The sequence below is a fragment of the Dendrobium catenatum genome, unplaced genomic scaffold, assembly GCF_001605985.2.
Source record: "Dendrobium catenatum unplaced genomic scaffold, ASM160598v2 fragScaff_scaffold_227, whole genome shotgun sequence".
NCBI classification, from domain to species: Eukaryota; Viridiplantae; Streptophyta; class Magnoliopsida; order Asparagales; family Orchidaceae; genus Dendrobium; species Dendrobium catenatum.
The window spans coordinates 515,446-529,117 of record NW_021318689.1 but is presented as its reverse complement, the minus strand read 5'-3'; the positions used below and the strand labels follow the sequence as shown (position 1 = coordinate 529,117).

General features: G+C 37.2%; 1 protein-coding gene across 2 annotated transcripts in view; it reads left to right on the top strand.

Annotated features, from left to right (window-relative positions):
* LOC110110085 (SH3 domain-containing protein 2) overlaps window positions 1-13,672 on the top strand; it is a 55,953-nt gene that overhangs the window by 21,551 nt on the left and 20,730 nt on the right. For both annotated transcript variants that reach the window (XM_020841392.2, XM_020841391.2), the window contains exons 2-7: window positions 4,080-4,196; window positions 4,295-4,364; window positions 4,449-4,597; window positions 4,899-5,000; window positions 5,074-5,274; window positions 6,439-6,501. In XM_020841392.2, coding sequence (XP_020697051.1) covers window positions 4,080-4,196; window positions 4,295-4,364; window positions 4,449-4,597; window positions 4,899-5,000; window positions 5,074-5,274; window positions 6,439-6,501 — 702 coding nt within the window. The remainder of the gene's footprint in view (window positions 1-4,079; window positions 4,197-4,294; window positions 4,365-4,448; window positions 4,598-4,898; window positions 5,001-5,073; window positions 5,275-6,438; window positions 6,502-13,672) is intronic.

Below are 13,672 nucleotides of genomic sequence, written 5' to 3'. Positions count from 1 at the left end.
TCCCAATCCAATCTTTCCAATCTCAAACTCATTGCTGCTACTATATGCCAGATAACACGTATTCTCTACTATCTGATTGACGACTAGCCTTAATCGAAAGTTCTCTCTCGTGATCGGGAGGGGTAATTAACTATAGGGGCTTGCGCCTATAGGAAACCAGAACTCAGATCATAAAGTCCTCGCAAAATGAGGGCGAAATCTCTGGGTAGTGTCTTATCTACAAACCCATCTGCCTTCCAAAATTTACCTCGGAACTTAGTTCGTTAAAACTCCCTCGCCGAATAAGAAAAGCGAGTGGAGGCTGGGGCCGAATTTTCGGAGCCCACAAGTGCAAAGACTAATAGGTCTATAATCATCCCAACAAGAAGCATTACAATTCTTAGAGATGAGAAAAATAGAAGTAGAAGCAAAATACTTAGCATATGGACCCCCAAAGAAATCCAAGACAGCAGCACAAAGATCATTCTTAATAATATCCCAAGTTTTTTAAAAAAATTTAGTAGTAAAACCATCAGGGCCAGCCACAGAATTGCAATTCATATAAAAAACAGTAGTTTTAAATTCCTCAAAAGAAGGGGGGCTAGAAAGCATCACATTCTCCACCTCCGAAACAAGAGAAGCAATAATAGCCGGGTTAATCAATTTAGAAGGAGAAAAATTTTTATTGAGTCTATTAGTAAAATGCTGAATAGCCAACAAAGAAATTTCCTCACCATTATCTGTAAGGGACCCATCATCACGAGCAATCTTAAGGATAGAATTAGAGGCACGTTTATGATTAACCAGAGCATGAAAGATCTTAGTATTATTATCACCTTCCACCAAGAACTTAGAATCAACCTTTTGTTTCCAAAAAGTCTCTTTTTGAGCCTGAAGATTAGAAAGGTTAGCTTTAGCCTCTCTATGAGAGGCAAAATTAGCATCAGTAGGATAATCAAGGCAAAAACTTTCTCTATCATTAACCAAATCTTCAGCATTTAAAATATTAGTGAAAATATTTTTGAAAACATGGCGGTTCCACCAATTTAAGACTTGCTTAAGCCTCTTCAATTTAAACCAAAGCCTTTTCATACCCCCAATAGAATTATAAGGATGAAGACAAGCATTCCAATTATCTTGAACAACACCAAAAAATGACTCATGCTGAAGCCACATATTTTGAAAACAAAATTGAGGAACATCATTAATCTGATTAGCATTAAAAGTAAGAAGCAAAGGAGAATGATCCGAGAGAGTGCGGCTAAGATGCTCAACAAAGACAGAAGTAAAAGAATTAATCCAGCAATTATTAAATAAAATGTGATCCAATCTTTGCTAAAGCCGACCTCTATTCCAGGTAAACTGATTACCAGAATAACCAATGTCAATGAGATTACAGTGAATAATCATATTATTAAAATCTTCCATGGAATAAGAGTTAGGGGAAGAACCCCCAGAACAGTCAGAAGGAGAGGAGATGACATTAAAATCACCCCCTACCAGCCACGGTCCATAAGGCAAACTACAAAAATCAGCTAACTGATCCCACAAAACTTTCCTAATGCCACGAGAAGAAGTCGCATAAGCAAAAGAAGCATAACACTTAATATTAAAAACATCAATATGACAATGCAGCACTTGGCTAAAATTACCAATAACATCGATATAAATCGGATCTTTCCAAAAAACCCAAATCTTATTAGCACAATTAGCCGTCGCATGCTTAAAACCAAGAAATTTAGCAGTACTAGTTAACTTGGAAACATTAACAAGGGGTTCAAGCAAAACCAGAATAGAGATACCATGAATACGACAAAGATTCTTAACCCGTGGCTTAGATGAAGCACTCCCAATGCCCCTTACATTCCAAATAATCGACTTAACCATAAAAACAAATTAACGGATATTTTTAGATCTGGTACTGATACTAGATTTTAAAACAAGATTAGTATTCCTTCCCGTTTGTAACATAAAATTTTTACTCTTTCTCCCACGTTTACCTTGCCCTTTAACAAAGCTAGTATCCAAATCATCTTTAGCAAAACAAGTAGCAGTAAATTCAAGGTCCTCATTATTAGTAAAGTTATCATAGTTAGGAAGAGAGTTAGAAGGAGACTTACAATCCGGCAAAAATTCTGTACCATTAACACGGGTGAGGAACTCACCATCCTCGAAAGAGTCATCCCCATCCATCTCAGTAATATGTAACCCAAGATGGGCATTCTCTAAAACAACTAAATCCTTTTGACTGAACTCACCACCAACAAAAGGAATAATCTGAAGATTAGGATGAGCATGTTCCTGCTTACTAATATCGCATAAATCATCACCAACATTAGTAGTTAAAGGATTAATAATGGAAGCATCAGGATTAATAGCAATTAAAGACGAAGAATCAATCAACCCTTGCTTATCCAAGGATACCTTATCAGTAAGGGAGTCATTACCATCACCACTAGATTCGAGCTGTTTAGGATGAGAAATCTCACAAGAAACCTGAGCCGTAACAGGAATGTTTAGTAAAACAGGTACAAGATCATTCAAAGTATTTAAAGAGCCATTAATATCAGTACAAGGGACATCTTTAGAGCTAGAAATAATTCCTTCGTTCTCCACAACATCCAGGTTAACATTACCAATATGAACCGCAGGTTGTAGGTTAACATTATCGGAAGGAACTTCAACATTTGGTGAGAGGATTTAGCCACAACATTACCTTTTCGAAGATGAGGGTGCAACCTATAACATTCATTGAAAGTGTGGCCATGCATTTTACAGTGAGAACAGAAAATAGGAAGGTTTTCAAATTCCACCTTTTGAAAGTAGCCGTTGAGCTCAGAGTCTAACCAAACCTCCGAAGGAAATTTTTTAGAAACATCAAGTTCCACAAGAACACGAGCTACAGAGGGACGCGAAATAGAAGCCGTGGCCTGGTCCGTTTGCAAAGAATATGATCTACATTTTTCTTATCTTGTCAAGTAGTCGCTTAAGAAATAAGGTTTTTTTAATATTGATCTATGTTTTCAAAATGCCTGCTCTCGTTTTATAGCTGGTTGACTTTAAGTTCATAGTCTATTTGTGATTATTTAATCAAACATCTTCAATAATATCTCAATCATGTTTGTTCTCACCTTTTTTTTAACCAAAGAAAAAGAGTTGAATTTTCAATGGAACGAGTTCACCAACTTTCCCTGTGTGTCCTTAAGCCACTTTTGCTTGGTCACTATTGAAGTTGAGTTCTTGGAATTCATTAGCTGAGTTTGCTATGGGGCTAGTTCACCGAGTTTATCACCAGATTTATTCTGAAAATTTTCCATCTAACAAGTTCACTACGAACTTATCTCCTTGAAATAGATAATATAATATAATTTTTCTACGTTAAATCACACAGATAATTACTAAAGTTGTTATTCATTTAAATTTCAAACCACTTTTACAAAGAATTTACAATAATATATTTGTTCAAGAAACACTTCCCTTTCTAGGATAGAGTATCTTTAGATCATATCTGCTTGATTTTCTTTTGCACTTTGAATCGTAAGTCTAGAGTTAGTAAATTTTTTGGCCGATTAGTTCTTTAATAATGCATGTTTTTTCCTAATTTGAATCTGATTTGTCTAGTAACTGCATCCACTTTTCTTGAGACTAGATTTCAAAAGTTTTTTTCTAGAACATGAGTCGTAACATTTTTCAACTGTTCTCTTGCTTTACTTAAGGTCCATTAAAACAGCAGCTTTTTTTGAAACTGGCAATCTGATCTGGTAATAGAGCTTGCATTCCTTAAATTCATATTATTGTTCTTTTATTAATGAACGGATCTTTAAGATGCTTTGATGGAGATTGCTCAGGTAAATTTAGGTGGTGCTTTGAAAGTCATTTTGCTAGGTAAGAGCATTCTCAATTTAGGACACCATTATGATAGTTTTATTAGATTTTGTTCTTAATGATGCTTTAATTAGAAGAATTGTGATGATAAACTATACCATCCTATCCTCACTTAACTCGTTGCTCACGGTTACCTATTTCCGTGAAAGTAAGAGAACAAGTGAAGAGAGCTAGCCTGCTGATCTCAACTTGTAAAGTTATCTTTTGTTTGACAGGCAGTCCTTAAGCAATTTAGTGGGCGTTTTGGGCATGATTCAGCCCTCCATGATGAAACTGAACATCAATGCCACCAAAATCTTTTAGTTCTGTATAGCTCAACTAGAGCAGCAAAGGTAAAATGACAATATTGTTTGGATTTTGACCGTTGAAACTTAGTAGCCTGCAATAACTTGAGTTGCTGATTTTTTTTTTCTCCATTTCACTTTGATAGCATTTGCAACGGGATATTGCACGTGGTGTTGAAGCTTTTATTTCTGTTAGTTCCAAGCAAATAGAAATATGTGAGCAGATTTTAAACTCACAATTAGTTTTTTAACAGTAATTGTAATTCCAATTTGAAATCTGTTTTTGGTAAATTTCTTCAGTAAGAAAGCTAGCTCAAGATTGTTGCAAATATGGAGATGAATATCAAGCTTCTGGGTATGGTCTTGCCAGGGCTTCTAGTGACTTTGGCAATTCTCACAATTTAATGGAAATGGAGCGGGAGAATCTGCTGAGAGTTCTTGGTGAACAGGTAATCTGGCTCAGTAACAACATATAGATAAATACTTTCGGTTAAGCATTAAACATGTTTAACAATCTTAGAATTACTTGAAATTATGGCCCATTGGTATAAAATATAGTGTAATACGTGGGCATCGAAATATTAAAAGGATATACTGGCTATACGTTTTTTGGTATGTACTTTTCTGCTCTTAATTTTAAGATGAAACTTAAATCCGTGAATTTAGCAGCAGCTGTGCTGAGTTTGAATTTTTTGTACAATTTTGTAAATGTCTCCTAATTCATTGTTTAAGGTTCTTTTTCCTCAATAGGTTTATGAACCATTAAGGGCAATGGTTATGGGTGCTCCATTAGAGGATGCTCGTCACTTGACTTACCGCTACAAGAAGATCAGTCAGGATGTCGAGGGTCAGGTATTATTTCTTTCATAAATCCACACATTTGATGCTTCTAGACGTCTGTATGGTAATAAATTTTGCCAGCTAGACTGCTGAAGTTCTAAAACGCCAACTGAGGTCAAAGGAAGTTGCTAATAGCACAGAGAGTGCTGCTAAGCTTGAAAATGCTGAATTGAAGTTATCAGAGCTTAGAAGGGCTTTGTCAGCACTCGGAAGAGAAGCAACAGAAGCTATGCTATCAGTTGAGGCTCAACAACAAGAAGTTACTTTCCAGCGGCTTCTTGCAATGGTATTGCTTCTGTTGTTTTAGATTTCAAAGATCAGAGAAAGTATTATATAGCTTGATGCATTGTTTTCTTGTTTCAATGCATATTTATTTACTTAAAAGATGGTATGGATGCACAAAATTGCTCGAGTTGGAATATGAGATTGTGTTTTTTCTCCATTAGTGCCGACTATTAAAAACATTATAATCTAAAGTCCATGGGAAATGTCCTTGCACAGCCTGATATTAGCATTGCAACATAGTCAACAAAATTTATGAGCTATTTTGATAAATCATAAAAGAAAGAACCAAAATGTACAGTATATACAATAAGAATTAATCAAAATGCAGTGTATAAAATAAGAATTCACTTTCAACATTTAATAGGTCTATCCATAGGTAAACAGTAAATTTTCGTCAATTTTGATTTATAAAAAGGAAAATGTGTGAAGATGCAATTCTTTAAGTATGAAGTTACGTAAGCGCTCATTTTTATAGATATTTCCCTCTATTTGTATAACAAAGGTCAAATAACCTAATGAAATGATTCTAGCAAATTACTAGATAATGATAAGGTGCTCGCCAAGATTAATTATTCGGTGCGGACACCGAACGTCATACAGAGTCCAACTATAATGTGCCACGTCACCCATGTGCTCGGTACCACAGCTTGGTACTGCTTGGTACCAGTCGGCCCCGCAGCTCGGTACCGCTGACGTGGCACATTCTGGTTGGTCTCTAGATGACGTTCTGCATCCTGTCTCTACACAATATTTTCTCGCTCGCCAGAGACCTCTATTGCTTTAGAAAATGTGATGCTGAGATGCTATTGGACACTTCTGTTCTTAAAATGTATGTGTGCATGGCACATATATGATTCCTACCAAAGCCAAGGCTTCTGACGCATCGAGGGTCTAAATAAGTACAATTTTGTGTTGGTTTTAAGTTCCTCTAGTAGTTCAAGAACTTCATTTATTCCAACATCCTTTAGGATCACACAATACACACAATAAGAATTAATTATCCCATCTCAGCATATTTTCCTCCGACCTTTTTTTTGTGTTATGATGCTTCTATACACCATATCTCTTGTGGATGGCATCTTGCATTTTCTTTTATGGTATTAAGGTCAATTAGCATTTTTAACTTCTTTTAACTATTTGTCTAACTACCTCGCATCTCAATTAGGTTGATGCTGAGAGATTGTTTCATCAAAAGGCGGCTGTAGTTCTGGACAAGCTCTACAGTGAGGTAATGATTTTCATTCTTAAAGGCATTTTTAATAGAAATTGTGATGCAGGACAAACCTACGGGTGGTTATTTTGCATGTGATTGTGAGGGTGTGGGTGTAAAGAGCTATTAAAAAAAATGCAGGTTGATTGAAAAAGAAAATAAAGTTTAAAGGATTTAGAAATAGCAATTTACTAAGTGAAAAGAAAAACTAATTGCATGCCAAACAACTCATTCAATGAGCAAAATAAATATCTTGTGAAACATGGAATAAAGTCCCTAAGTTAATATTTGAATGTTGCACTACTTAGGTTCACCTCACACATACACTCAAGTAGGGATATGGATATGTGCAGAAAATTAAGATTTAAGTTCCAAAATAAATTACCACCTAAAACAACAAACACTAGAGAGATATGTAGGGAAAATTACCTTAGATTGAAGCCTCATGTGTCCTTGATCAATCACACTTGAATTTCGTCAAGTTCTTAGCCGAAAACAGGATAAAATAGCAGCGATTCGACGTGGGCAGCATGGGGAAACCTTGGGTAGCAGCAAGGGCACAGTTGGGAGGGTGTTATGGAACAGACCAGCAACATAAGATAGCAGCCCAGCACTTAATGGCAGCACATAGGAAAGGGTGTATGAGTAATGGGAGAAGTTATGATTGCACTTAATAACATTTAAGTGGGACTAGAGAAATGAGATAGGATTAATAGTTTGGATTAATGAGGAGGCATTGGAAAGTTGAGAAATTAATTGGAGCTTTGGTAAATGGAATAATAGTTAATGAGATGGCTCATTAAATGACATTGGAAGTGGATGTCATTATGGAAAGGTTTGGGAAAGTGGATGGAGAATTAATAGCTGATTTTGGGAGGGATGAGGTGGCTTGGGAAATCTCCAAAATTAGTTAGATTTCAGAATTTGAAAGTCTAATTAAGGTTTGGTGGAATGTAAAGGGTCAAAGGATATGAAAAGTCATTTTGAAGGCTTGGGAGTTGGGGAGCTGATTTTGTGGTGGAGGTAGGGCTCTCGGTGGTTACTGGATTTGGATGATTTGGGGTAGCCATTGGTTAAGGGAGGTGGGATAGGGGTCATTTGCTGGGTGGTGGGGACGGGCTGTTGTTGGAAGGGGTTTGGAGGGGGGAGGCTAGTGAAAGTGGACTGTTTTGAGTGAAAGAAAGAAGTGACAGCAAGGAGAGAAAAATGGTAGCAAAGAGAAAGAAGAAAACAGTGAGAAAATTGAAAGGATAGAACCCAAGAGCACGCCGGCTGTTAGGGTGTTACGTGGCCTTCATCACCAAAGGACTTTATCTTCATCCAACCCACTAAGGAATGGAGGAAAACTCACAAACAACTCACAAAGAGCAAGAAAACCAGAATTTTTCTTTTTATATATCAATCATCCCCTTCCAAAAAGATACAAGTGGCTTATATATAGCCAAACATAATGAATGAAAACAAAAGACATACTTGCCCCTAGGGCACACATACGACTAAACCCTTTAAGCAAGGGTATAAACGGAAGAAAATAATAAAACTCATAAAATATAAAACTAATACAATAATTATAAAAAATAGATCGGTGTGATCGTGGCCATCGATAGTCATCCACGTCTTTGATATACTTTCCATGATCGGATGTCCTTATCATCCATACCTACACTAAGCTTAAGGATAAGAATTGTAAGGTCATAGTGGATAGCGGTAGTTGCATCAATGCTGTCTCATCCAGCATGGTGTCCAAGCTCAGCCTGTTGGTTATCCCTCACCCCAATCCATATAAGGTAGCTTGGGTCAACTCCACTGCCTTAAAGGTGAAGGAACGCAGCCTCATACCCATCTCCTTTGCTGACTATAAGGAGAACGTGTGATGTGATATTCTGTTTATGGATGTTGGACAAGTCATCTTAGGGCGCGCCAGGCTCTTTGACAATGTTGTTCACATCTATGGGCGTTCAAACACTTGCGTGTTTGAATATGCGGGTAAGAAGATCAAGCTTCTGCCATCGCAGCTCCAGGTCAAAGAAGACCCCAAACCCAACCTCGTTATGCCAAAGAAGGGACTGAATCTTGTAACTGCCAAGGTTCTGGATTCTGATATTGCCCAAGGCGCACCTCTGTATGCCTTGGTTGGTCCTGAGACTCCCACTGAGTCTAATGAACCTATTCTCAATGAAGAAGACAATGAAGCAACTATCCAAATATATAAAAGAAAGAAACAAAGTGAGATTGGAGCTTCAAAAAAATTTAAAGGTATTCTTAAATATAATGAATTATTTTGTATGTTATTATTGTTTCATTTTAGAGCTAATGAAATATTAACTGATATAGGAGATAAAGGAAAAAATATTATAGATGAAGAAGAGTTGGAGGATGACTTTGACATTAATTATGAAGATTCTTTCGAAGATAATCAAAGTGATGATGAACCTGCTTTGGGTCTTGATCCTAAGGGGATGTTTTATTTTTAAGTGAGTTTATTTTAAATCTTGTATTCCAGTAATATTATGTTAAAACAAATCTTCAAATTCATAGTTCACATAATATTTTTGTTATTTTTTGTCATTATTTAAAATTTTAAATTAATTTATTTTAATCGTTTTGAGGCTTACGCCTCGATCCGCCTCGAGGCTTATGCCTCGCCTCGCTTAGAAAAAACGCCTCGATTCCCAATTTCGCCTTTTAAAACCTTGCTTTTTATTAAAAAATTTCATGTTTCAAATTCATGTGGATTAATTGTGTCAATCCTTTGTACTTTTAATTAAAAACTTCATATGCTGGACAATTTATGTTTTTGTTTTTGTTGTACTAGACATTTAAATATTTAATGCTTACTTTTATTTTGATATTATATGATAAAATGCTACAAATGATGTTGCTTTCAATTTTTTTTGTCATTTCAAATGTTATGCTTTGATTAATTTGTTATTTTTTATGTATGATTTATATATTATAATGCCGTATCCGTGCCTACCCTTATCCTGTATGTGTTAGAATTGCAGTGTCCCATATCAATATCATGTCGTATCCGTGTCACCGTATCCGTACCGGTGCAACATTGCTCTCGATCATTCAATCGCCAAAACTTCATTCTTTAAATTTTCCATTCCAATTAATCATTAACATAGATTAGTGTTGCATATTGTTAATCTTCTTCAAATCTTTATGCAACCCATATAATTAATGCATATGCTTAAAATTCAAATAAATCAAAACCAAAGGACACACAACAATATGAAATGCAAATGCAACATGTTTTATGCAAAAATTCATGTGTCAAAACTTCAAAACTCAACAAGATAGGTAATATTAGAAATATGTGATGCAAGAGAATTGGTGTGTATAATAATTGACATGAATTGTCGGCACACAAAAGTTTAAACAGAGGAAGATTTTTGGAAGAAAACAGACCTAAGAGAAATACACAAAAATATACTGGCTCACAAGCACACAGAGATAGAAATAAAGAAGGAATAATCACAAAATGAGAGGACAAAAGGTTTTCATCTTTAAGGGAACTGGTGTAGGAGGAGCAATGAAGACATTCTTAGCTAAAAGGACATCTCCATAGGGAGTTTCAACTAAGGTGACATATAGTCTCCTAGGGGCAGCAGGGTAATGTAGCAAATTCATCCAATTAGGAGAGAGATGGGCCTTAACAGAGAAGGACAAGAACATGGAGGGCATATTGGAGGAATCAAGAATATGATAAGACAAGGGGTCCTGATCCATAACCACAAGAGGATGGCCCAAAGAGTCAACAGCGGGTATGAGACTCAAAAGATGGGGAAGAGTGTCCAGAACAGATGTGGGCACAACAGTTAGAGAGATAACAGAAAAGTATGGGTTAATACACTCTCTAACATTAAAGTTGGTACGGGAAATAGTGGGATAAGCCCAATCAGGAAAGACACACTCTTCCAAATGCAAATATAAAGGAGCAACTCCCAAAATAGACTCCAAAAAAATAAAATAAAACGAGATGCTCATTTTTCAAATTAGGCTCATAATCATTCATATTCAAATTAATGTTTTCCGAATTTAATTTCATTGTACTCAAGGTCAGATCAGTATCATTCGAGATCAAATTAATATCATCCAGAAAGACCTTATCCGAAGGGATATCCTTAATGAAATTAGGATCGGGATGAGCTAAGACATTAAGTTTAAATGTTCTAAATCTTCTAAATCAGGGTTTAAGTCATGCAGGGAATCTAATTCAATCACTTCAGTTTTGTCCTCAAAGAAGTCATCATTATCAATGATATCATTAGCATCCACGAAATGGATGCAATCAGTCTTAGGTTTAGGGGACTCTTTCTTTTTAATGCATTCCTTTGTTAAAATCACACTTGTAGGGTCAAGGACTGGTGATGCCAAAGGTTGGGTAGCCTCAGAATTCACATTAAGTTGAAAGGTGGAAAAGTCACCCTCAAGGTGAGGTAAATTAGGGTCCACCACACATAGAGGATGCGAGCTCAGACAAAGTTGACTGGGATGGCTAGGAGTTGCCCAAGTGGAGAGTCATATGGGACCGATCCAACAGAAAACTCAATAGAGGGTCTGCCATCAAGGCTAGGTGACGACCTACAGGGTGGGGTAGCAACCCTGATGTTACTAAGGGATGGGTGGACTCGACCACAATGATGTCCACGGATTGGCCCAACAGAAGAGGTAGGGTGGTGTTTCAGATGAAGATCACTAGTGTTGGTGGCACTCCTTGATTAGAAACAGATACATGAGTGGGAGTAGTATGTTGGGCAGGCTTGGGGGTAAACACAGAGGTAGGGGAGTGAGTAACTGCCACTAGGTGAGGATTGGGAGTCACGATATCAGAATAGAGTGTAAAAGGTGAGTAGGACTGACTTTCACGTGGAGGGTTCTTCAGAGTGTAGTACCAAAAAGTCTGATGAACAGGTGGTGACCTAATCTTAGAATCAGAGGGTTGGTCATAAGTAGAGGGAATATATCTTAATTTAAGTTATCGTCTCATGTCCTTCCAATCAGAATTAGGGTATTCACCACAAGACTCTTTATGATCTTCCAATCTCATCCAAAATTGACTAGCATGACTGTTTAGGCGAGACTTAGCAATACTAACCTGGTGGGACTTATGAATATGATGTGATTCAAAATAGTCTTCTAATTGTCTAACCCATTCCTTAAAGTAGTAAGGTTCCGAAGAACCATCAAAGGTAGGCAAACGGTTTAGCGACTCCAAGTGAGGTCGTTGCGGCTTGGGCTCAGTACTATGTTGATAAGCATAGTAAGTAATCTTCCGACTACATGATTGATAGATTGAGACACATACCTAGAGTGGGGGGAGTCAACATGTTTCTCCTTTATGGTTTTAGTTAGATAGCTCACTTGATTAACTAGAACATTTTTTTTGAAGTCTTATCGGGTCCATTGGGAAGCGCTAAGTGATACCTAATGATGATTGGGTGCAAGGGGCAGCACAAAGACAAGGGAAAACACACTCCAAAAGTTGGTTAAGGGTGCTGAAATTGTCAGGACAACAAACACACATAAGATATAAACATTTTGGACGGCTCAAGTGAAGAAAGGGTGAGATGGTTCAAGGGGGCAGCACTTGAACAAAAACTTCAGCACACACTTGAAGTGAAAATGGGTTGGGTCCTAGCACATGCAACTAGGCAACCATGCTCTGATACCAGATGATGCAGGACAAACCCACGGGTGGTTATTTTGCATGTGATTGTGAGGGTGTAAAGAGCTATAAAAAAAAAAAAGAAAAAAAGAAAAATAGCAGGTTGATTGAAAAAGAAAAGAAAGTTTAAAGGATTTAGAAATAGCAATTTACTAAATGAAAAGAAAAACTAATTGCATGCCAAACATCTCACTCAATGAGCAAAATAAATATCTTGTGAAGCATGGAATAAAGTCCCAATGTTTATATTTGAATGTTTCACTACTTAGGTTCACCTCACACATACACTCAAGTAGGGATATGGAAATGTGCAAAAAATTAAGATTTAAGTTCCAATATAAATTACCACCTAAAACAACAAGCACTAGAGAGATATGTAGGGAAAATTACCTTAGATTGAAGCCTCATGTGTCCTTTATCAATCACTCTTGAATTTCGTCAAGTTCATAGTCGAAAACATGATAAAATAGCAGCGATTTGGCGTGGGAAGCAAGGGGAAACCTCGGGTAGCAGCAAGGGCACAGTTGGGAGGGTGTTATGGAACAGACCAGCAACATAAGATAGCAGCCCAACACTTAATGGTAGCATATAGGAAAGGGTGTATGAGTAGTGGGAGAAGTTATGGCTGCACTTAATAACATTTAAGTGGGACTAGGGAAATGAGATAGGATTAATGAGGAGGCCTGAGAAAGTTGAGAAATTAATTGGAGCTTTGGTAAAGGGAATAATAGTTAATGAGATGGCTCATTAAATGACATTGGAAGTGGATGTCATAATGGAAAGGTTTGGAAAAGTGGAGGGAGAATTAATGGCTGATTTTGGGAGGGGTGAGGTGGCTTGGGAAAACTCTAAAATTAATTAGATTTCAGAATTTGAAAGTCTAATTAAGGTTTGGTGGAATGTGAAGGGTCAAAGGATATGAAAAGTCATTTTGAAGGCTTGGGAGTTGGGGAGCTGATTTTGTGGTGGAGGTAGGGCTCTCGGTGGTTACTGGATTTGGATGATTTGGGGTAGCGGTTGGTTAAGGGAGGTGGGATAGAGTTCATTTGCTGGGTGTGGGGACGGGCATGTTGTGGAAGGGTTTGGAGAGGGGGGCGGGGGAAGTGCGGCGGCTAGTGAAAAGTGGACTATTTTGAGTGTAAAAAAATGTGACAGCAAGGAGAGAAGAATGGCAACAAAGAGAAAGAAAAAAACAATAAGAAAATTGAAAGGATAGAACCCAAGAGCACGCCAATTGTTGGGGTGTACGTGGCCTTCATAACCAAAGGACTTTACCTTCATCCAACCCACTAAGGAATGGAGGAAAACTCACAAACAACTCACAAAGAGCAAGAAAACTATAATTTTTCTTTTTATATATCAATCATCATGCATTACAAGAGGAGAGGAGGGCTATTTATAGCCAAAATCCTCATGACAACCAAAAGACCATCATGCCTAACTTAAAGACATGACACATCACATAAGTGAGGGCAACTAGGGAAAGACATAAAGAAAACTTGCCCCATAGGCATA